Source organism: Sturnira hondurensis, unplaced genomic scaffold (genome assembly GCF_014824575.4).
Source record: "Sturnira hondurensis isolate 20B ecotype Veracruz unplaced genomic scaffold, ASM1482457v3 Scaffold0021143, whole genome shotgun sequence".
NCBI classification, from domain to species: Eukaryota; Metazoa; Chordata; class Mammalia; order Chiroptera; family Phyllostomidae; genus Sturnira; species Sturnira hondurensis.
The window spans coordinates 27,430,736-27,453,115 of NW_028093774.1; the positions used below are offsets into that span (position 1 = coordinate 27,430,736).

Genomic DNA, 22,380 nt, shown 5'->3' on the forward strand with positions numbered 1-22,380 from the left:
GTTTGCTTACTAGATTCTGGACCAGGGTAAGATCTGTATCTTTATCTTCTTTGAAATTCCCTCTGCACCTACTATAATTCTGAGCACAAATAGTCATTTAACAGATTGTTGAATAAACTAGCCAATAATATGCACATAAATGAAAGAACAGAATAAAATCCACAATAAATATTACTATGCAGATATTCCACTGGGACATATAAGGCTGCTTGGACCACTCATAAAAACACATATACCAAATCCACAACACATAATTACCTGCAACAATTAAACTCAAGGAATGAATATAGTACAGTATTGCTTAAATTTAACACAGAAATGTAATAGGACTTGAAAAGGAATTACATTTACTCTTTCTTATTTTCCAAAAGCAATCAAGTGAAGCAAAGTGCTGGGCATTTAAGCCTCTCAGTATCAGTGCATCGATGTGTAGAAATGGATGGATTCTGGTTAAATACTGACTGATGCAAAATCAGAAAGTATTAAGTAAGCTTAATTACTTGCTGTTTCTGTTAAATGCCATGAACGAGCCAACCACTTTAAACAACTCCAATAGCTGGCTTCAGTGGAGATGTATTCAACCGTTGCTTCCAAATAACTAAATATTCAGCTCACTTAAATAGCTAATTTTTTGGAAATCTCATACTTACACAAAAAGGATCACTCCCAAATATTAGAAAAGCTTCACCTGAATCATGACAACTAACATTTAAAGAACCACACAAACAACAAGAACTTCCTGACCCCAACATGACCAACAAGTGGCCATGACTGGCCACTTAAAAACACTCCATTATCACTTACCTGGGAGGAAAAAGTGCAAACTAGGAAGTCTGCCTGGGACAGAAAGTGTATGTCTAGAATCACACCCCGAAGTGAATTTTCTGTGTAACGATTATGTAGTCCAGCTGACCAAGAGATAGAATTATCACTGATAAATTCATAACTGGGGTACCTGAGAAAGAAATAAATTTATACATGGTCAGTGAAATCACACTATTTTATTAGGAGGAAGTGTCCTATCAGCAGGAAGCAAATCGGCTCCTTTGACCAAGAGCTCCTCTCCTTCTAACAGTAAATGGAGCTTTAAGAAGTTGCAACATCCAAGAAAGTAGCCAATGAAGCATCTTTGAATCCAACAGAGGGACAGAAACCATTCTGGAGTGTCCTGTGTGTTAAATGTCATTGGCATGCATATAAAATACACCTTGATGCATCAAAATATCCCTCTCAATTCATGATCATTCAAAACAGAAGATTCCTATTTTCTTTGCAATTAGTGATCTCTAAGAGGTTTTTCAAGCTGCTTTCATATTTGATTACTGAGCTTTTCCTTTAGAATATAAATATCGTGATTAAACTTCATTTAAACTTTTAATTCAGAATTTGTGATCATTCACACTTGTCCCCCAACCTCCATCCTAGCCACCATTCTTGAAGCACCATCTAAACCAATAATGGTAACGTGAAACCATTCTAACACATTTATGAAGGCAAATTCCTTGTCAATGTCCACCCAAGTAACATTTTGATAGTCTTGAGAGAGGATGTTTAAAACTATTAAAACAGGATATCTTTAAAAAGTCTACCATATGTTCAAATAATTCTACTCTGAATTAGAAGCTTAATTATCCTCCAGAGTGAATCAATTTTCTCAGAGCATGAGACAGATCTTCAGAGTTAAAAGGCAAACTTTGGGAAGTTACTTGAAAAGGAGATAACAAATTGTACATACTTTATGTAATTCATATGGATTAAACACATTAAGCAATGAAAAGCACTCTGAAGAGGATCTGACATGTAGCACGTACTCAGTCAATATTGTCTGTGACTGTTAAACATTTTCCCCAGGCATCCATCTGGTTTTACTGCTTAACTTCCTTTGGATTTCTGCTCAAATACAGCCTCATTAGTAAGGTCTTTGGCAGTCTGTATCCCTTTTACCTACTCATTTTTGTCCATGGATCTTTTATTATTTGACACAATATATATTTACTGTTATTTACTGCCTACATCCATCCATTCACCACCTTCATCATCCCTAACTGACAACAGGCACTTCATCTATTTGTTTACACTCTTATTCTCAGCCCCTAGAAGAGAATCTGGGATATAGAGGATCAGTAAGTATTTGTTGAAGGAATAACAGTTTCCGTTTATAAATCCTGAAACATTAGGAGTCAGTTTACCTGTCCGTCTCCCACATGGTTTTGCCCCCAAACTGGGACTAAGCCTTCCTTTTCTTTGCATCCCAGCACCTTGCATCCCATACAATGCTATGTCTATAAATACTGGAACGAGTGAGTGTCCGGGACTTTTTCCTAATCCCCTAAGAGCTGCTTCAGATTTCCCTTCATTTCACAGCCACCACAGGGCTTTCTTTCATTGCCTTTAATAATGACCATGAAGCTAAAGTTTCTGAACACTGTTTCAGACTGGTATTCAGTGTTCAGATCCATTTGGCCTCATTATTTTTGACATTTTGCCCTCCTCAGCTCCAAATCAGGGAGATGAAGGAAATGTCACATTTATTCTAAAAAAACAAACAAAAAAGACTTTTCATGTGATTCTTGCAAAGCTGCATACCCAGGCATAGAGCAGGAACAGCAATAAATAAATATGAAAACACTGGAGGGTAAAGGAGAAGGGGAATTGCTAAAACACGCGAGTAAAGGTTTTATCCTTGATTAAAAACTGCTTTTGTCGGCATGGTTTGGGTGCTCAGTGAAACACGGAAAAGAGCGATCCTTCTACTGAGAAGTGACATTAACATTAATGCCCTTCTAAACTTAAAGGACCCTCCCTGAAACCAAACCAAAAAGGCATCTAAGTTCCTCAGGCCTTGTCTCTATAAGCAAAAGACGACTCGATGAAGGATACTTAGAGTGGGAAAATCAAAGAAACAAAGTGAACAATGGGCGAGCGAGCGTTTGCACCTCCGACAATGAGCACGGAACTTTCCATACAAACGTGCTTCTTTCTTGTCTTCTGCCCACAAGTACATCAGAAGAGGAATCCTTCCATTTTGAAGTTGCAGAGATTGGCAATAATAAAAAACATTTTTTCTTCTTCTACCTTATACAAATTTATTTTTATATCACCCACAAAGTACTAACTTGAAATTAAAGACTAACAGCAAATTTTCTGAAGTCCTTCTCCAGACTCAGGGAGATATTCCATGGCTCAGAAAATTAAAATTAAAGGATTTTCAAAGAGAAAAATAATGCATAAATACTACATTTATAATAGAATATGAGAGAAACTACTGCCTAGACTACAATGGGGAAAGGAGATACCAACTATTGACCACAAAAAGGAAATTCAAGTTTTATCAATCCCATAACCAAGTATTGCCACATATACTACCAGGGTTGCTTGGTGTAAAAATATAATACTGTGTTATAGATCTAAGCTGTAAGCACCTCAGATATTTTTATCTAAATACTCCTATGTCCAGGAATATAGCTTAAGGAAATAACGGGGATAATTTCAGGCACATATCGGGGCATTATTTATAAGGTTAAAAAATTATAAATAACTATCCAATATTGGGAAAATGGTCAAGTATGCAATGGAATATCCACATAGTGGCTACTTAGTTACTAAAAAAGATGTTTATATTGATTTTTTTAGTGACCTGGGAAAAGAGACCTACTGCTATATTAATCTAAAGAGTTCATGTTATACAGAATAAGATAAACTACTAAAATGTGTAACTACACAAATGAAGAAAATATATAAAAATTTAAAAAGTTAAAGCCACTGAGTAATAGGATTATGGGTAATATTTTTTCCTTGCTTGTATACTTACCAACTTCCATATTTTCTAATGAGCATGAATTATTTTGCTAATCAAAGAAAAAAGAAAAAAGGAAAAAGCTTATAATGCATTCAAGAACAAATAAGAGTAGATAAAATTAGTATTTTAATATTTTTTCAACCAAGCTACAAATTCTGCCTGGTATTCTAATGAAAAAGTGTGGTGAACAATTTCTACATCTCTCTAATAGGTCTAGATATCCAACTGGAAAAGTACTTGAGAATTCTTTTTTATTCTGTTTTGTGCCCAAATGTTCATTTAATCCTCAATTCTTACATAAGAATTATAACTGTATAAGTTGGCTTATACTTGGCTGGTGAATTTCTTGGTTCTTGTTTATGTGTGTGTGTGTATTCAATAGAGACTTAAGAAAAAAGCAGCTTACGGTATATCAGATTGATATAACAAGTTAATTCTTTGGAGGCAGAAGATTTAAAGTATTATCCAATGATATGGAGAAACTCCTGCATATAGCCCTCATTCTAAATTTGTTTTTCTTCCTAACCCCCATTTGTGACATATAAAAGGGACCAAGATGTAAATAATAAATTGAAAAGTCATATAGCTTAAATGATTAATAAAATGCTTTCAAATGGATGGGACTAAAGTAAACATAGTTCAGCAGGAACATAGGCAAGCGCTGGGAGATGCTTTCAGGAACAGATGGTATCTGAGCAGAGCTATGACTAGAGTTTTCTTCTCCCCCTTCCCTACTTTCACGTATATCTAATACATCCTTTATTTATTGGTACTAAATAAAGGCCAACTCTAGGTTTATCCAGATCCTATGATAAATTCCAAGTTAGGATCAGTGCTTCATGAGTTTTTATAACACCCAATGTTAATTCTATAACAGCTCTACTCATTCCGTAGACTACTTCTCTGTCCCCTCACCCTGCTGCCCCCCCCCCATACCCCATTAGAAATTCCTTGAAAGCAGAGTGTCTTGCTTACCTAGTACCTAGCACAGTGCCTGAAATATAGGCAGGTTCAATAAATGATGGTCACTAATACACACTAGTAGTCCTTTTCCAGTGCTTACAGAACTTATCTTTTGATTCTTCATGTTTTTTTAAAATTTTATTTGTTTATTTTTAGAAAAAGGGGAAGGAAGGGAGAAAGAGAAAGGAAGGAAAGAAACATCAATGTGTAGTTGCCTCTCACATGGCCCCCACTAGGGACCTGGCCTGCAGCCCAAGCATGTATACTGACTGGGAATCGAACTGGCAACCCCTTGGTTCGAAGCCCATGTTCAATCCACTGAGCTAAACTAACAAGGGCTGATTCTTTATGTATTTTAATAAAACTTCCAAATTCTAGAAATTTTTATAAGATGAAACTTTTATCTTACATATATTTTCAGTTGCCTGTAATTGTTAGTGAAGAATCAGAGCAAAGGGCTANGTAGTTGCCTCTCACATGGCCCCCACTAGGGACCTGGCCTGCAGCCCAAGCATGTATACTGACTGGGAATCGAACTGGCAACCCCTTGGTTCGAAGCCCATGTTCAATCCACTGAGCTAAACTAACAAGCGCTGATTCTTTATGTATTTTAATAAAACTTCCAAATTCTAGAAATTTTTATAAGATGAAACTTTTATCTTACATATGTTTTCAGTTGCCTGTAATTGTTAGTGAAGAATCAGAGCAAAGGGCTAAGTACCTGGTGTATTCCGGCTAACAGTCCTATATAGTTGGTTAGTGTTATGTACTGAATGTGTGTATCACCCCAGAATTTGTATTTAAGCCTTAACCCCTCAATGTGATGATATCTGAAGATAGAGCCTTGAAGAGGTAATTAGGAGTAAATAAGGGCATGAGGGTGGGGTCCTCATAATAGAATTAGTGCCTTTACAAGAAGAGACTCCAGAAAGTTTGCTCTCTCTTCTAAGCACAAAGAGGTCATGTGAATACAAAGCGAGATGGCAGCTGCCTTTGATCCAAGAAAAAGGGCTTCCAAAGGGAATCTACACTTTGCCAGCAGCTCACAATTGCTTTGATTATATCAACAAGTTATACAAGTACACAGTTGTTAGAGTTAAAAAACCCAATAGTTAGTAATAATATTATATCAAGAATCATAAGCCATGGGAATGAAGGATTCCTTTCAACTGAAGAGTTCCACTCTAGAATCACTACTTCATCTAACTTACTTTGTTTTTGCCTCCTTTAATAAAGAAGGGTCATCTGTGGCCAAATACACTCTTTTTTTATCCACTTGCATCCTTCGAGCGAGAAGATGAAAATGTTCTTCAACATGCACCATGTACTCCTCAATGGGATGGAAGGCAGCTTCTGTTCCCACTTTGTCTGTGCGTCTGACATGAACTCTGGGGGGACACGGGGACAAAGTCAGATTCTGTGAAGATATTCTGATTCACTGGGTGCTCTTAGGGTACTCAACATTATACTCCTCTTCATGATGGCATTATGAACATTTTAAACGGATTTTTCTTTCCTTTTTCACCATTAAAAAATTTTTAAAATCCAAACACATATATCTTAAATCTATTTGTATGTTAACACAGTACAAAGGAAATTAAAAAATAAGTAAAGCTTTTTAACAAATGCATTCTTATAAAAAAGTAACTGGCAGATCAGGAACAAGGGGGAAATTCCACAGTTATATTCCACACTGGGCAGCAAAATACCAATTAGCCTTTCAGAAAAAACTGGATATTAACTTTCAAGATTTTTTTACAGTGAATGATACCAAGATTCACAATTGTTATTATAGAACATTACTACATTGTTTGTAGCATTTTGATGCCGACTTTTCTTTTCCTTCATCTTACCCTGTTGGTCACTCTGTAACCACCAACATGCAGAATTCAAAGCTGCCAGAAGAAAACCCAGACCTTGCACGCACCGTTCCGGTCGCACAGTCAAAGCAAGCACACCTTCCAAGGGTCCTTACTATTTTTAAATTCATGGAGCCATTACAACCCTCTCATTGCATGCATAATGAATTTCCTTCACTGTTTTTCACTCTTATCAAACACAAGCAGATACTGCTCTATCTCATCTTTCCTATTTAAGAAAAGCTCCAAAATTATAAAACTAGGGACACAGAGGTTTACACTGTCCTGCACGGAGGGAGAAAGGCATTGACTTCCACAGTATTCTCCTCCCATCTTACTGCTTTCAAGGTGATTGTAGTGAAAATGAGAACAATAGTTATCACAGCTTGTTTTTATAAATTACAACTCCTCTGAAATTAGTCTTTTCTGTATCCCTCCTCTTCCCAAATTACTAAACCACTAGTGTATGCAGGGAAACTGAAAAGGTAGACTTGTTTCCCTTTAGGTCAAGCAAAGGCCAGCTTTGTATTATGAATCTGGAATTGGGGGTTTGATTTCACTGAAGTTGTTCTGACACCTTCATGGCCATTCTTTCCTTTGCATCCAAACTGTAGTCCAGATATGAATACTATTATATGAACACTTCTATCATCTTTTCCTTCTCACATCCTTCTTAATCACTGCTTCTCTCAGGAAATTGGTATTGTTCACTGTGCTCCAAAGAAATGAAGAGGAGCAAAAAGAACAATTCCACTGAATTTCAGTGAAATTTTTCATGAGAGGAAACACTGTTTTATACTGATTTCACCTTGTATTTTCTTTAGCTTTAACATTTGGAATAAAGGTCAGTAACTTCTATACACATGCAGACTAAGACACAGGGACGAAGCAAGGGTGGGAGTTATGCAAATAAAAATAAAAACAAAGAGATGTAACAGAAGGAAGGATCAAAGGAAGAGGAGCATTTGAGACAGTGGCAGAACACTACACTAAGCAATTTTTCTAGGTACTCCTGGCAGTAGGCATGGATCAATAATTTGACAGAGGACCATAATGAAATCTCTGTGGAAGAATCAGAATGTAAGACCTGTGAAGGATATTAGAAGTTATTTAATTTAATGTAACTCTTTTATCTGACAGTTAAGGAAACTGATGCTTCTGAAGACATTTCAGTGAGTAAAGACAACACAGGGCATTTCAACCCAGTCTTCGCAAAAGTAAAAGTTATTTGTGTACCTAACTGATTTTCACTAATACAGCAAGTTCTTTTGGCTCAGGGGATCTGATTTTATTTATTTCCAATTTCGCCAAATGAAATGAATAAATAAATGGATGAATGATGGGTAGATACTAAAATCTAACTGTTTAGTATTACGTTAGTAAAGACCTTAAATGCCATCCAGTCTAGTGTTTTTGTTTTTAACAAATGAGGAAAGGATGACAATTAGTGAAGGCCCCAAATGAGCAAGTAAGTTGCCCAAAGTCACATAACTGTTAGTGGCAGACGCAGACGTGACCTCCAGATCCCTAAACCCTAGCACACTCCCCTTTCATTACAGAACACTACCGTCGCTGTCTGTGCTATTTCAATTTTCTCTGCTTGGCCAATTCTCAATATGGTGGATGGCTCATGGAAAATTAATAAGGGTTGCTTTCTAGTATGTAAAACCACAGGAAATCCAAAGTTAATAAGGTTCTAAACTTCGGGCAGAGATTTTATTTCCTTAGTTTCCTTGCCTACAAAGTAATTATCTCTGCCCACTTCACAGGATTATGTTAAAGGATCAATGAGATAACACAGTTGAAAATATTTTGGCAATTTAAATACTATACTGTTCGTTATCTTTCTCTATCTTCTATGAAGCCTTTCCTGATCCAGATGAAAGTACATTCCCCCTTCCCTAACCTCTTATAATATTTCTAATGCTTCTCTCATGTTATTTATCACATTCTACCCATGTAATGTTAGTTATGTAAGTCTCTTATCCCACGGGCTACAATGAGCTGAAAGAAGCCATTTAAAAAACATTAATCTCTGTCCCCCACAGTAGCAGGTATTCAATAAATGTTTTGCAAACAAGTGAATGAATCAGCGATGTATTAATATTAATCAATGGTTGACTTTATCACAAACAGTATAAATTACAGAAAGCCATAGTCTATTCTACAAGTCTATTTTCAGGAATTATTCAAGCATCAGTCTTTCTGAAATGTGATAATACTTTATAGTGCATTTTTTCCCACAGAACAAAAATCTTCTTTTAATCCTCATATTATCACATCTTCATTTTTAGGGCAGGTGTTACCTACCCTGTTTTACAGATGGAAAAATCAGAGCCCAATACTACTATTAGGTAACATGGCATAGGGGAAAATCAGGACTATTACCCAAGTTGCTTAACTCTCAGTTCAATATTCTTTCCATTAGGCAAAGGACATTTCCCATGGTGTTGAAATCTTGCATCAGCACCCAGGCAATCTCCTTCTCCCATAATTTTTTATGTACATGTATAGGAGCATATACTTGTGAGCAAAGATTTTTTGATACTTCTTGCTCCTATGATTTTCTGATATATCTCCCTTAACATAAAAGCACCAGATGAAAGCCCTGGCTGGTGTAGCTCAGTGGATTGAGCGCGGGCCTGTGAAGCAAAGGGTCGCCGGTTCGATTCCCAGTCAGGGCACATGCCTGGGTTGCAGGCCAGGTCCCCAGTGGGGGACCCATGAGAGGCAAATACACATTGATGTTTCTCTCCCACTCTTTCTCCTTCCTATCCCCTCTCTCTAAAAATAAATAAATAAAATATTTTTTAAAAAAGCACCAGATGAATACATACATACATACATATATATATACTGTAACTCCCAAGTGGACCAAGAGATCATTTTAAATAATAATTTTAACATTGCCTTACAGTACAAATAATATCCTTATTCTCAAAATAGCTTCCAGAACAGAAAAAAAACCTACCCAGAACATCAAAAAAGCAAAAGAATCACCAGTGGTAATTAATAAAGCCTAAGAATAAGGTGTAATCAAAAAGCTATAAATCTGACAGCTTTATCTCACGACTCTGTTAGGATAAGACAGGGTCATGTATAATATCCAAAATACTCCCAATCAAATAAAATCTTGCTGGTTTCCCCAGGGGAGACAGCTGCTTTCAGATATAGGGACTTAGTACATTTATTGAATGATTTCATAAAGTAAGGGCGACAAAGTACGATGACCCAGTTATTCTAAGTAAATGAAAAAAGAATAATCTCCCTGTGGCTAAGGTGAACTATAGATCCTGTTTTGGGGTAGAGCTATGGAAATTAAACTATATATTGTAAAGTTCACAACATATTGTAAAGATATATATCCTTGCTACTCCGTATCACTTTATGAGGAATGAGTCAGATTCTTACCCAATAACTGGATGTTTGAAGCCAAGCTTCTTGGTGGCCTCTTCTATTTCCTTTTCCAGCCAAGGTTGTGGGCGGATCAAGTATTTGACAAACTGAGACACCCACCACACTGCAGGATCTCCATGGACTCGAACAAGTCGATCTGCAAGGTCTTCTGGCACAGCCAGGGGTAAATATGGAGGACGAGGATGAAGACTGTCTACAATCGGGAGCTCGACCACCTGAACATTTTTGTCCTTTATTTCACCTAAAAGAATATCAAAACATCATCACATATCTAACATCACCACATTGTGTTGCTCATACAACTACCATTTAACAAGGACTCTGGTGCTTTCATTCACAGTAACTCTAGAGAAGTATAATTTTCACTTTACACAGGTGTTTACACAGGTGCCCGAGATGTCAGCACAAAAGTGACAGAGCTGCAGTTCATATTTCAGATGATGTGCCTCTCAAGTCCATAGCCTGTTCTTTTCTATCGTAACATGCTACTATATCAACACTCCTTTCCCAGATAAGGATGGTGTCTAGTACTCAAAGTATCTGATCAGAGAATAACCATACTGCCAGTGGACACAGCCAGCTAGGCAAAGTGCTGATTTTTATAATTGCTTCTTTTTAATTAGACATTAAAAAAGTCTAATTAAAAACTTACAGCTTGTCATTATAGTAAATGGCTCTTGCATTACTTTCATGACAAAGCAAATGACTCCAGAGATACCTAAAGATTATAATGATAAGCCAAGCAGCTATATCTTTTTAAGAGAAAAACATTAGATAATTCTAGTCTTTTTTTTTCTTGGTAAAAATAGAGCTATTATATTCCCCATTATGATAGTAATAGAATCTGTGTTTACCTGACTTTTAATTTAAAGTTACAACAGAGATTAGATGCTAATTTTTGTAGATGAAGATTAGTTTCAGAATCCAACTTCTATATGTCATTAATGTTACTGTTCTATTAATTTCTTAATGCAGTGAGAAACCAAATGTGATAGCCAACATCCCTAAACTTTACTTTACATATTAAAGACCATGTAGTAATAAGGTTGTGTTATTTAAGAAACTGGAAAAGTTCCTAAATAAAGGCAGCACCTGATTAGTATACTGCCTGGAAAGAAAATAATATTCTTGCTTTTGTTATTTTGTTATGATTTCACTGTACATTTTTTAAACTTTTAAAAAAGATTTTATTTATTTATTTTTAGAGAGGAAGGAAAGGAGAGAAATATCAATGTATGGTTGCCTCTCGTGCGTCCCCTGCCGGGAACTGGCCTGCAACCCAGGCATGAGCCCTGACTGGGAATCGAACTGCGATCATGTGGTTCATAGGCCTGCGCTCAATCCACTGAGCTACACCAGCCAGGGCTCACTGTACATTTTTTAGGGAGCTGAATCTAGTTTGGGAGGCCTACAAATTATCTCTGAGAGTTGCAAACACTATAGAATCTACTTTAGTTATTAAATATCAGAATTTATAGTTGATTTTTACATAATGTACTGAGCCTAATGAAACTGAAAATTATGGTAGGCGTGTTTTATTGCTAGAACAAAGTCTGTCCCTTCTTTCAGAATTTTCTGTGTTTCATGTTGTACATTAACTTGAAATGAATAAGGAAATTAACTTATAAAAGTCTAACAGAATATTTCTATACATTTCTGGTCAAGATGGAGGCAAAGCTAAACACTTCACCTCCTTGTGCAACCACAGAATTACAAATAAACCCCAAAAAATAAATAACATCCAGACCGTCAGAAAAATCAAGCTTTATGGAAATCCAACAACCAAGGATTTAAAGAAGCCACATTCATCCAGACAGGTAGGAGGTGCAAAGACACAGAGAAGGTGGAGAGGCACAGAGAGACCATGAGGCAGAGCAGCTGGTCCCACATTCACGTGTGGTAGATAAAATTTGGGAGGGATACCTCAGGAGCAAGTGATCCCAGTCCCAGGCCAGGGCACACAACCCAGGGTTCCAGGGCCAAGAAGATAAATCCCCATGATTTTTGGCTGTAAAAGCCAGTAGGAGTTGGAGTGGTGGAAGAAACTGCTAGATTTATAGGAGATTCTGCTTAAAGGGCCCACACAGACTTAGAACATACACAGACCCAGCCCTTCTGGAATTCAGCACCAGGGCACCAGCCAGGAGGGCACCAGTCACGTACAGGGAGTAAATGAAGTGACTGGAAACAGGGTGAGTGATGGGAAAACCTCCCCAAACCAGGTAGTGGCACTGTCCCCTCCCCATAGAGCAACAAAGTGGTGAAGCCAGTTGCCCTACCCTTAAGGCTCTGCCCCCCACAATTTATAGGTGCCTTTTCTACAACAGGCAGGGAGTCAAAGCAGCTCTACCTAATACATAGAAACAAACACAGGGAAGCTGACAAATTGAGGAAACAAATAAATATAGGCCAAATGAAAGAACAAAACAAAATTTCCCCAAAACAACTAAATGAAACAAAGATAACCAAATTATCAAATGCAGAGTTCAAAACATTGGTGATCAGGATGCTCAAAGAACTCATCGAGTATAGCAACAACATAAAGGAAGAAATGAAGGTTACACTAAGTGAAATAAAGAAAACTCTACAGGAAACCAATACGGAGGGGATGAAGGTAGGATTCAAATCAATGATCTGGAACAGAAGGAAGAAATAAGCATTCAACCAAAACAGTAAGAAGAAAAAAAGAATTTAAAAAAATGAGGATAATACAAGGAGCCTCTGGGATGTCTCCAAATGTACCAATATCCTAATTATATGGATTCCAGAAGGATAAGAGGGACAGCAAGAAATTGAAAACTTATTTGAAAAAATAATGAAGGAAATACACATATAAGTCCAGGAAACACAGAGAGTCCCAAACAAGCTGGATCCAAAGAGGACCACACAAAGACACATCATAATTAAAATGCCAAAGATTAAAGATAAAGAGAGTCTTAAAAGCAGAAAGAAAAAAAAACAGTCACCTACAAAGGAGTTCCCATAAGACTGTCAGCTGATTTCTCAAAAGAAACCTTGCAGGCAAGAAGAGACTGTCAAGAAGTATTTAAAGTCATGAAAAGCCAGGACCTACATCCAAGATTACTCTCTCCAGCAAAGCTACCATTTAGAATTGAAGGGCAGATAAAGTGCTTCCCAGACAAGGTAAAGCTAAAGGAGTTCATCAACACTAAGCCATTATTACATGAAATGTTACAGGGCCTAATTTAAGAAAAAGAAGATCAAACTTATGAACATTAAAATGGCAACAAGTTCACAACTATCGACAATTGAATCTAAAAAAGCAAAGCAAAGAACCAGAACAGGAACAGAATCATAGATACGGAGATCATTTGGAGGGTTATCAGCTGGGAGGGGGTATGGAAGAAGAGGGGATGAGGAAGGTGAAGGGATTAAGAAGTATAATTGGTAAGTACAAAATAGACAGGGGGATGTTATAGAATAGTATAGGAAATGGAATGGTACAGGAAAAGAATAGTATAGGAAATGGAGAAGCCAAAGAACTTATATACATGACCCGTGCACATGAACTAAGGCAGGAGATTGCTGGAGGGAATGGGGGTACTGGGTGGAGAGGGGATAACTAATAGCATAATCAATAAAATATATTTACCAAAATAATATTTCTGTATATAACATAAAATACAAAAATAAATTTAAATGTTATTTAAAATTAACATTTTCATATCCCTTGTTATTGATGTTTATGATTACTACTATCATTATAATAAAACATAATATACTTTTTCAATTTCAGAGAATATTCATATATTAGTTCAGTGTATTTGCAAAAGATCTCCTTAAGATCTGCTTACAAGGAAAACTATTTATACTAGAGCCTAGCCTATTGAAGAGGTTTTACCAAAGCCTAACCAATGTGGGGGAAGGGGTATCCCATCACAGGTCCACTAAAAGACAGATCGAATCAGAGGGCTATGGAATATTTCCTTTCCCTCACATATACCACCATATCCATAGGACTGAGTAGCAACAAAGGATTACAGCTAAAAGAGCTGCCTACTTAAGGAGTCTTTAAGAAGACCTAAAAACCAAAGATACACAGATGGCAAATAAGCATATGACAATCAACATTATAGATCAGTAGTATGTTGCATCTTAAAACAGGATACTACTACATGTCTCTTAAGAACGGCTAAAATCTACAACAGTGAGTGACAACACCAAACGCTGGGAAGGATATGGGGCCACAGGAACTCTCGCTCATTGCTGATGGGAATACAAATGGTACAGCTATTGTGATGAACTGAATGTTTGCGTCCTCCCCAAAAGTATGTGGAGCTCTAGTCCCTCACGTGATGATTATTAGGAATAGGGGGTGTCTTTGGGAGGTAATTAGGTTTAGTCGAGGTGATGAAAGTGGGGCCCCTATGATGGGAATGATGCCCTACAAGAAGGGGAAGATACCAGAGCTTCCTCACTCTACCAGGTGAAGATGCACCAAGAAGGCATCTGTCTGCAAGCCAGGAAGGGGCACTCACCAAAACCTGAATTTGCTGACGCTCTGCTTTTGGACTTCTTAGCCGCCAGAACTGTGAAAAATAATGTCTGGTGGTTTAGCCACCCAGTCTATGGTATTTTATTATGGTAGCCCAAGCAGACTATGACAGCCTCTTTGGAAGGCAGTTTGCAGTTTCTTACACAGCTAAACATAGTCTTACCGTACAACCCAGCAATTTCTCTTTGGTATTTACCCAAATGACTTGAAAACATATGCCCATGCAAAAATCTGCACATAAACATTTATACCAGCTTTATTCATAATTGCTAAAAGCTGGAAGTAACCAAGATGTCCCTCATAGGTGAATAAATAAACAAACTATGATACACCCATACAATTCAATATTATTCAGCAATAAAAAGACATGAGCTGTCAAGCCACAAAAAGACATGGAGCAACTTTCTAAAAAAAAAGCAGTCAGTCAGAAAAGACTCCATAATGTACGATTCAAACTATATGATATGCTGGTAAAGGTAAAATTATGGAGACAGAAAAAAAAGATTAGTGATTGCCAGAAGCTGGGGGTAAGAGGAGAGGGGTCAATGGAAGTGGACACAGGGTTTTTAGTGCTCTGAAACTATTCGCTATGATTATGTAATGGTGGACACATGCCACTATGCATTCGGTGAGACTCTTCGAACTACAGAACTCAAAGACTGAACATTTATGGTAAACTTTAGATAACAATAATGGATCAACATCAGTTCATCTATTACAACAAAGGTAACACACCAATAATGGAAATGCTAATAATAGCGGACCTGGGCTATGGAGAAGGAGGGGAGGAGGAAGCAGAGGAAGCAGAGGAAGAGGGAGCATTTGGGAGCACTATGCTTTCTAATGAGATTTTTGGTAAACCTAAAACTGCTCTAAGAAATAAAGTATATCAGTTAAAAAATACATGCATTCATAAAGACTTAAAGAATACACATATACATTTTATATAAGATATCTTTATTTTCTTTGTTATATTTTCTATACTCTGGGTTTTTCAGCAATAGGTATTTATGCTTTATATTTAAAAATAATTATGCCAAATAGAATTAATAAATTTAGCATTAACAGAATGACAATATGATCCAGATAAAATTAAATTTGGAAAATTGTGACACCATAGTCCAGTTGAAACAAACTTTAATCCTTATTTTTTTCTTGTCATATACTAATTAAATCTCATGCTACCAACCACTTTGGGTTTTCTAGAGAGAATAAATGAGGACATTTAAAAAAATTTTAAAAACACACCACAGAAACTCTAAAAATTATAATGATCGGCCTTGACTGGTGTGACTCAGCTGGTTGGGCATCAACTTGCAGGGTGAAAGGTCGCCGGTAGATACCCCATCAGGGCACATGCCAGAGGCAACAAATCAATGTTTCTCTCTCACATCGATGTTTCTTGATGTCTCCATCTCCCTCCTTTCCCCCCTCTCTAAAGATAAATAAATTAAATCTTAAAAAAAAAAGAAAAGGTGCCTCTCCCAGCCACCCCCGACCTCCCTCTTTAAAAAAATCATTAATGATGGGAAAAGATAAGGTGTTTGCTTTGATTTAAGTGGGAGCTAGGCCTAGAAAGGGTTCCTTCCAATGAAACATCTAACCAACTAACAAAGGCTAAACTGATCACAAAGCAGAAACACAAACAGTTTTCTATTAAATCAAAGGCTTTTTCAGTCCAACTGTAAGGCTATTGGAGAAATAGTTTAAATTGAATAAAGTATGAGTCAGAAGTTACCTCATACCTCTCTCCGAGGAAAGAGACTTGTTTTATCTGAATGTATTTAATTTCTACTTCAGTATAGATAATTTCAAGTTAACAACTGTAAGAATTTTCTGGTCAATGTTATTATGAAGGCTATAAGTTGATACAAGTGAAAGGGTAGCTTTTCAAAGCCCTCCTTCTTTTATGGCAAACAGATACATTAAAAGTGCCATCGTGTTTAAGTTTCTTACTCTTTGCTAATTGATGAAATGTAAAAGAAATCAAAGTGATATATTAAGCTCTTTCCCTATTTACTGTTTCCAGATTGTTGTTAACAAAGTAAAAACAACTCTTAAAATGAACAATATCAATATGATATTTACTGAAATGTCTCTCATGTAATAACGTGTCATATCCATTAGTAGTCCTCAATCTTTCACATAAGCCTATCTAAGGAGCTTGGTCAGGTTCCAATACAACAGTGCATGCTTTCTTTCATTCCAGCGTGACCCAGCACGGGGATTTCATACTGAGCTTAAAAAAAAATGGATTCAAGAACAGGTGTCTCAGGCTAAATCGGGAACTGCACAAGTGAGCTTTGTGAGAGGGAATGATAAGAAATCATTTAAAATTTTAATTGAAGAAGGCCAGGCACCAGAGGCAAATAGCATGCAATTTTTTAAAATGCCAAATAAAGCCAGCTGTCAAAAAGGGCAAGCTCGCTGGCGGGTACAGCTATTCACCTTCATGCAACAAAACACAAAAGCTCTCTATTTCTTGAGGTGTGTTTTATCCACATGGTGACTGCGGCCACTGCACACCATTTCCACGCCCTGGGGTCAAGGTGCCACAGCATGTGCATACAACTCAAAGTGAAGAAAAAGTGACTTTTAGGCTATCCGTTCTTTTCAATCATCTACAATTACATCTCTTTTAATTAATTCAGGAGAGAGTTGACTGCACCATTCTCACAGTTCTATGTAATGGCCACTAAGAGAAAGTGAATTCTTTCATCTAGTGCTGCTAGGGGAAAATGTGTCCAGATCTCTCTTTTGAATTGAGACATTGAGTGGTAGGTTGAAAAAAAATGTGTTATGTCACATTGCAATGACAAAAGAAATTGTAAAATGACAAGTAAGAAAATAAAAGATTCCGAACTTTTACTTTCTCATTTCTGGTAGTCACTAACCTAAACATACAGAAGAGAAAAGCTAGGAGTAGAAGCAATAGCCTTTAAAAAAAATCCACAAACTGAACAGTACTTTTCTGTAAATATCTCTTACTTGTGGTCCTTGATAGTTTTTGATTAATTTAAACCAAAGTAAACATAAAACTGGATATCAACATATTATGTTTTACTTAAAAAAGCAATAGCTTTAAAATGATACTTTGTCCTTGACAATAGATAATTTCATCAAAACAGAGCCATGGAATGATCTCTTTCCCTATTATTTTTAAAGAGTGACATGGCTAGCCAGAGGGCTCCAGCTATTATTTTTAGCTGCAATGCAAAGATTGCTTTCAGACCTTCTCCACATGATTCTCCCGCCCCCTTTTCTTTAATTTGCTCAGCTTACTCTAAAGACACAAGCAATTCATTACCACGAGAGAGAACTTCAGTTTTTAAGAAATGGTTTGGTAAATGTATTAATTTACAGAAGTATTTTCTTACGCATCTGTAGCCACTCTGTTTTTACTCAATTACACAGATAATTGCATTACTAAAATAGAGAGGAGTATGTATAAATAAATACTTAAGGGCATATTACAGTTGTTGCAGTAAAATATATTAGTCTTTTTGTTAAACAACTGAAAATGTCACCAAATATACATTTTATATAAAATTACAGCCATTTTATACACAATCACAGAAACTAAAATTACTATTTAGCATTAATGCATATTTCTTTTCAGGCTAAAAAGAATGTTAAAAAGAGATTTCATTTAAGCAAATGAGAAATATTTAATTTAAATTATATATCCATAGCAGACCAAGGAACAATGGTTTGGTCCTTCAAAATATTAGTTAGCTCAATAATTACATAATAGAATTAATGATATTTTAAAAAATAGCTAAAAGCTATTATTAGATTTTTAAAACTGTCATGAATATAGACATAACATTTATTACTCATACTCATGCTGGCCTGCACAAACTACAAAATTAGGGAATCTTTTATTCCTTTCCTGCCTTTATTTTTGGTGCTCAGAATATTTTTCAATTGACATGAAGTAACTTATGCCTTTCGTCCTTTGGGAAAAATTATTTCATATCTAACTTTCTGATTCTTTAAACTGTCACATTTTAAATTATCCTAGCAAAAAAATGCATCTCCCAATGTCATTGAATACTCTTCTGTGTTCCTAATTTAAAAAGTACAAATCTTTCGGGGTAATGTTCATTGCTTATATCCATGCCATTGTTTACTATGAAGGGTTGAGTACAATAATCATGGCAATCTAATGTCATTTCCTCAATTCAATTAAAAAATTTCCTAACAAGCAATTCTATATTAACTTGACTACCTTTTGCCAATAATCCTCAAAAGCATCATTGCATTTATTCACTGCTTTTCCCAAATTATTGCTAAGTGTTACAAAATGACACATTAGCCTTGACTACTGGTTAGCTCAGTTGGTTGGAACATTGTCTGTATACCAAAAGGTTGCAGGTTCAATTCCTGGTCTGGTTGGGGCTTGTACAGGAGGCAACTGGTCGATGTTTCTCTCTCTCTCTCTCTCTCTCTCCCCCCTCTCCCCCTGCCCCTCATTAAAATCAATAAAAACATATCCTTGGGTGATGCTTAAAAAAATTACACATTAAATTCCTATGAATAAGAACCCTATCATAAAGATTGCAGTTATTCTGAATGTAAACCTTGGTTTATAATTGCACCTACTATTCAATGACAGTTAAGAATGAATATAAAACACAGGTTTATTTAACTGAAACACTATCATTTCCCTACTTCTACAGCTAAAAAAAAAATACTTGCCCTGAGCACCCTCTACCAGATCTGATTTGGAGTACCTTGTGAAATACAAACCTAATTAGACTGCTTTTTTAGTCACTTTCTACCAAAAGATAACTGAGAAGCAGATGGTTTAATGCTCTCTTCCACATAATTTAGGCAATCAGAGGCAGAAGAAAAGCAGTGCTCAGGAGTTCCGATATGTCGGCGCTACTCTCTGTGAGATATGAGAGGCACATAAGCATTTTTATCACCACCTACCCAGAACTCCATGTGCAGAATTCTGTATTTCAGATTTCTGGTCACTTTACAACTTTTTCAAGACCAGTCCAGGTGCCATTTCTGGCTAGAATGACTATACCTCCCAGTCCTTTGGGGCTTTTGTTTAAATATTTATAACGTCACTAACAACACTGTACCTCATGAGACAGAATTTTTTAAATTATTGTATTAATTTCCTATTTAGATTAGAAGCTTATTAATTTGAGGCAAATTTTTAAAAACACTATTGACAAATTTATGATGGTTGAAACTAGGTATTTGGTAACTATTACTGTAGAGTAGGAGTCAGCAAATTTGTTTTGTGAAAAGTTATGTAGTAAATATTTCAGGCTTTGGGGGTTATCTGGTGTTCGCTGCAACTATTCTACTCCGCCACTGTAGTATGGAAACAGCCACAGACAGTAAGTTACAAATGGACACGGCTGTGTTTCAATAAAATGCATTCATAAAAAAATGGCGGGCTGAATGTCATTGAGGACCACAGTTTGGTAGCCCCTTTATTAGAGCATAAGATGTTACTTGTAACACACTGCCAGAGAGATCTTTGTAGCTTTACCATACATTACCACCTGCCAGGTGATAATACAGGCAGTAAAAATGTCTTTTAACAAATGCTATGATGTGACAATGTTTGATAAGCACTGCCCTAGAGAAACTACCATGTATGTGCATGGAGATGAGCACAAAGACACTCATTACACCACTGTTTATAATGGTAAAAACTTGAAATAATTTAAATGTCCATCAAGGAGGGAATACAAAAATCATGGCACAAATGTACAGTAAAATATAATAGATGAGTGAACTAAATACCCACTTATTAACACATATATAATACAAATGGGTACCTCTACGATGGTGATTAATGGCAAGCATTAAGATAATCTTTCCTCTGAAAGAAAGATAGCACATCACTTTTAAAATGTTGATATTATACCCTTAATCAAGCCTTAAAAGGCTATCTAACCCTCTGAACTCAATCCAGATACTAATGTCTAGACATTTCCAAAGGATGCAGGTGGATTGTATTGATTCTGAAAGCTCAGTGTGGTGGCCCCAGTTGGAATTGGATATAATCCAGAAAAAAAAAGGATTCAGAGTGGAATGTATACTTTTGCCAATTCTATTATTGGATATTTCAAACTCTATGGATCAAGACTGGCCATGGATAGCAACCAAAGCAGCTACCAACCCAGCATACTCCCCAATTCCTGCCCTACTGTCTAATTTTTGCAAATACAGCAAGATGGGCAGTGACAGCAGGGAAAGGAAAACACTGGTGTGACTTACCCTTTTATCAACTGTTCTTTCCACCATGCCTTAAAATCCCATTGGAGTATTCTAGCTAGTTCTTTCCTAGGCACAACCTAGACGCACTGTTCTTTCCCAAAATAATAATAGCTTCAAATATTTAATAGCCAGAAATTAGACAGGAGAGGAGCAAGCTACAGGGTTTCAGTACCATATCTTGGGTTGCTTACCTAAACACAATCTCTTCTGGTCTGGCACATGTAGTTCCATCTAGTCAACAGACAGGTAGGTATCAGAGGATTGGTCAGTCAAAGGCCCTCACTTTTATGTACTGGGCTGGCCAAAAAGTCTGTACGGTTTTCTTGGTAAAATAAAAGACATATTTTTCATTTTTACCAATAACTTTATTTATTTTTAAATATTTCTTTCTTTTTTCAAAAAAATTTTATTTATTTATTTTTAGAGAGAGGGGAAGAGTAGGAGAAAGTGAGGGAGAGAAACATCAGTGTGTGATTGCCTCTCACTCACCGCTACTGGGACCTGGTCTGCAGCCCAGGCACATGCCCTGACTGGGAATCCAACCAGCAACCCTTCGGTTCACAGGCCGGCACTCAATCCACTGAGCCACACCAGCCAAGGCACCAAGAATTTTATTAATTTGAATATTTTGACTACGTCAGCTATTTCATGCATGGAATAGTGTTAATTGTTCTCAAATAAGGTCTCAATTTGATTTCTATCAACTTCAACTGGTCTACCTGACCATGGAGCATCATCAGATGAGAAATCTCTAGCATGAAACTTCACAAACAACTTTTGACACATTCGATCAATCACAGCACCTCTCAGTACACTGCAAAAATCATTTTTTTGTTTCAGTTGCATTTTTACCTTTCTCAAAAAAATATAGCATAATATGCAGAAAATATTGCACATTTTCTTCCATTTTCAATATTAAAATGGCTACACAAAGATTCATCACTTTTGATAAGTTTTTTAAAAAATACACATTGATAGGACAGCTGTCACAACAGAATCTAACAAAATTGTTTTGAATGAAGGTAAAGACAACTAAGCACTACTAGAGCCATCTTACAGAAAAATCCAAATGAATTTTTCAGCCAACCCAGTATTTCTAATATTCAGATCCTTAAGATTTACTCAAATCAATTGTTTTGAAAAAACTTCTTCACTGAAGCCTATCCTCCACTTTTAGGCAAGTTACTTGGATATTAACATCTTGAGTATGTTCAGATTCCTAAGCATTAATTTTGACACAGCTCCCATGACACAGAACCTTCACAGGAATTTATTCTTTGTTTCTTATTAGTACGGACATATTAAAGCTCCAGGACAGCATGTTTTATCCCAAGCCCCTTCCTCCCTCCCCAAAGCATCATCCTATCAGCTTGGAAAGCTAAAGAAGTAACTGAAGACCAACTACTTTGTCAGGAGGGTTCCCTCACAGTGGTCAGCCACAGCTCAAGTTAAGAAGGCAACCCAGTCCCCCAAACTGGAGAATTGGTCAAGTTTCTTTGACAGGAGCATATTTCTGGGGCCTTAAGACTAAACACTGGGATTTTACTGAGCAATCTAAATAAAACCCAAGAGAAGTG

General features: G+C 36.6%; 1 protein-coding gene across 5 annotated transcripts in view; it reads right to left on the reverse strand.

Annotated features, from left to right (window-relative positions):
- Nucleotides 1-22,380, reverse strand: part of FUT8 (fucosyltransferase 8) — a 231,573-nt gene that overhangs the window by 7,084 nt on the left and 202,109 nt on the right. For all 5 annotated transcript variants that reach the window (XM_037031173.1, XM_037031172.1, XM_037031170.1 and 2 more), the window contains 3 exons: nt 10,033-10,279; nt 5,974-6,150; nt 805-955 (listed from right to left, as the gene is read on the reverse strand). In XM_037031173.1, coding sequence (XP_036887068.1) covers nt 805-955; nt 5,974-6,150; nt 10,033-10,279 — 575 coding nt within the window. The remainder of the gene's footprint in view (nt 1-804; nt 956-5,973; nt 6,151-10,032; nt 10,280-22,380) is intronic.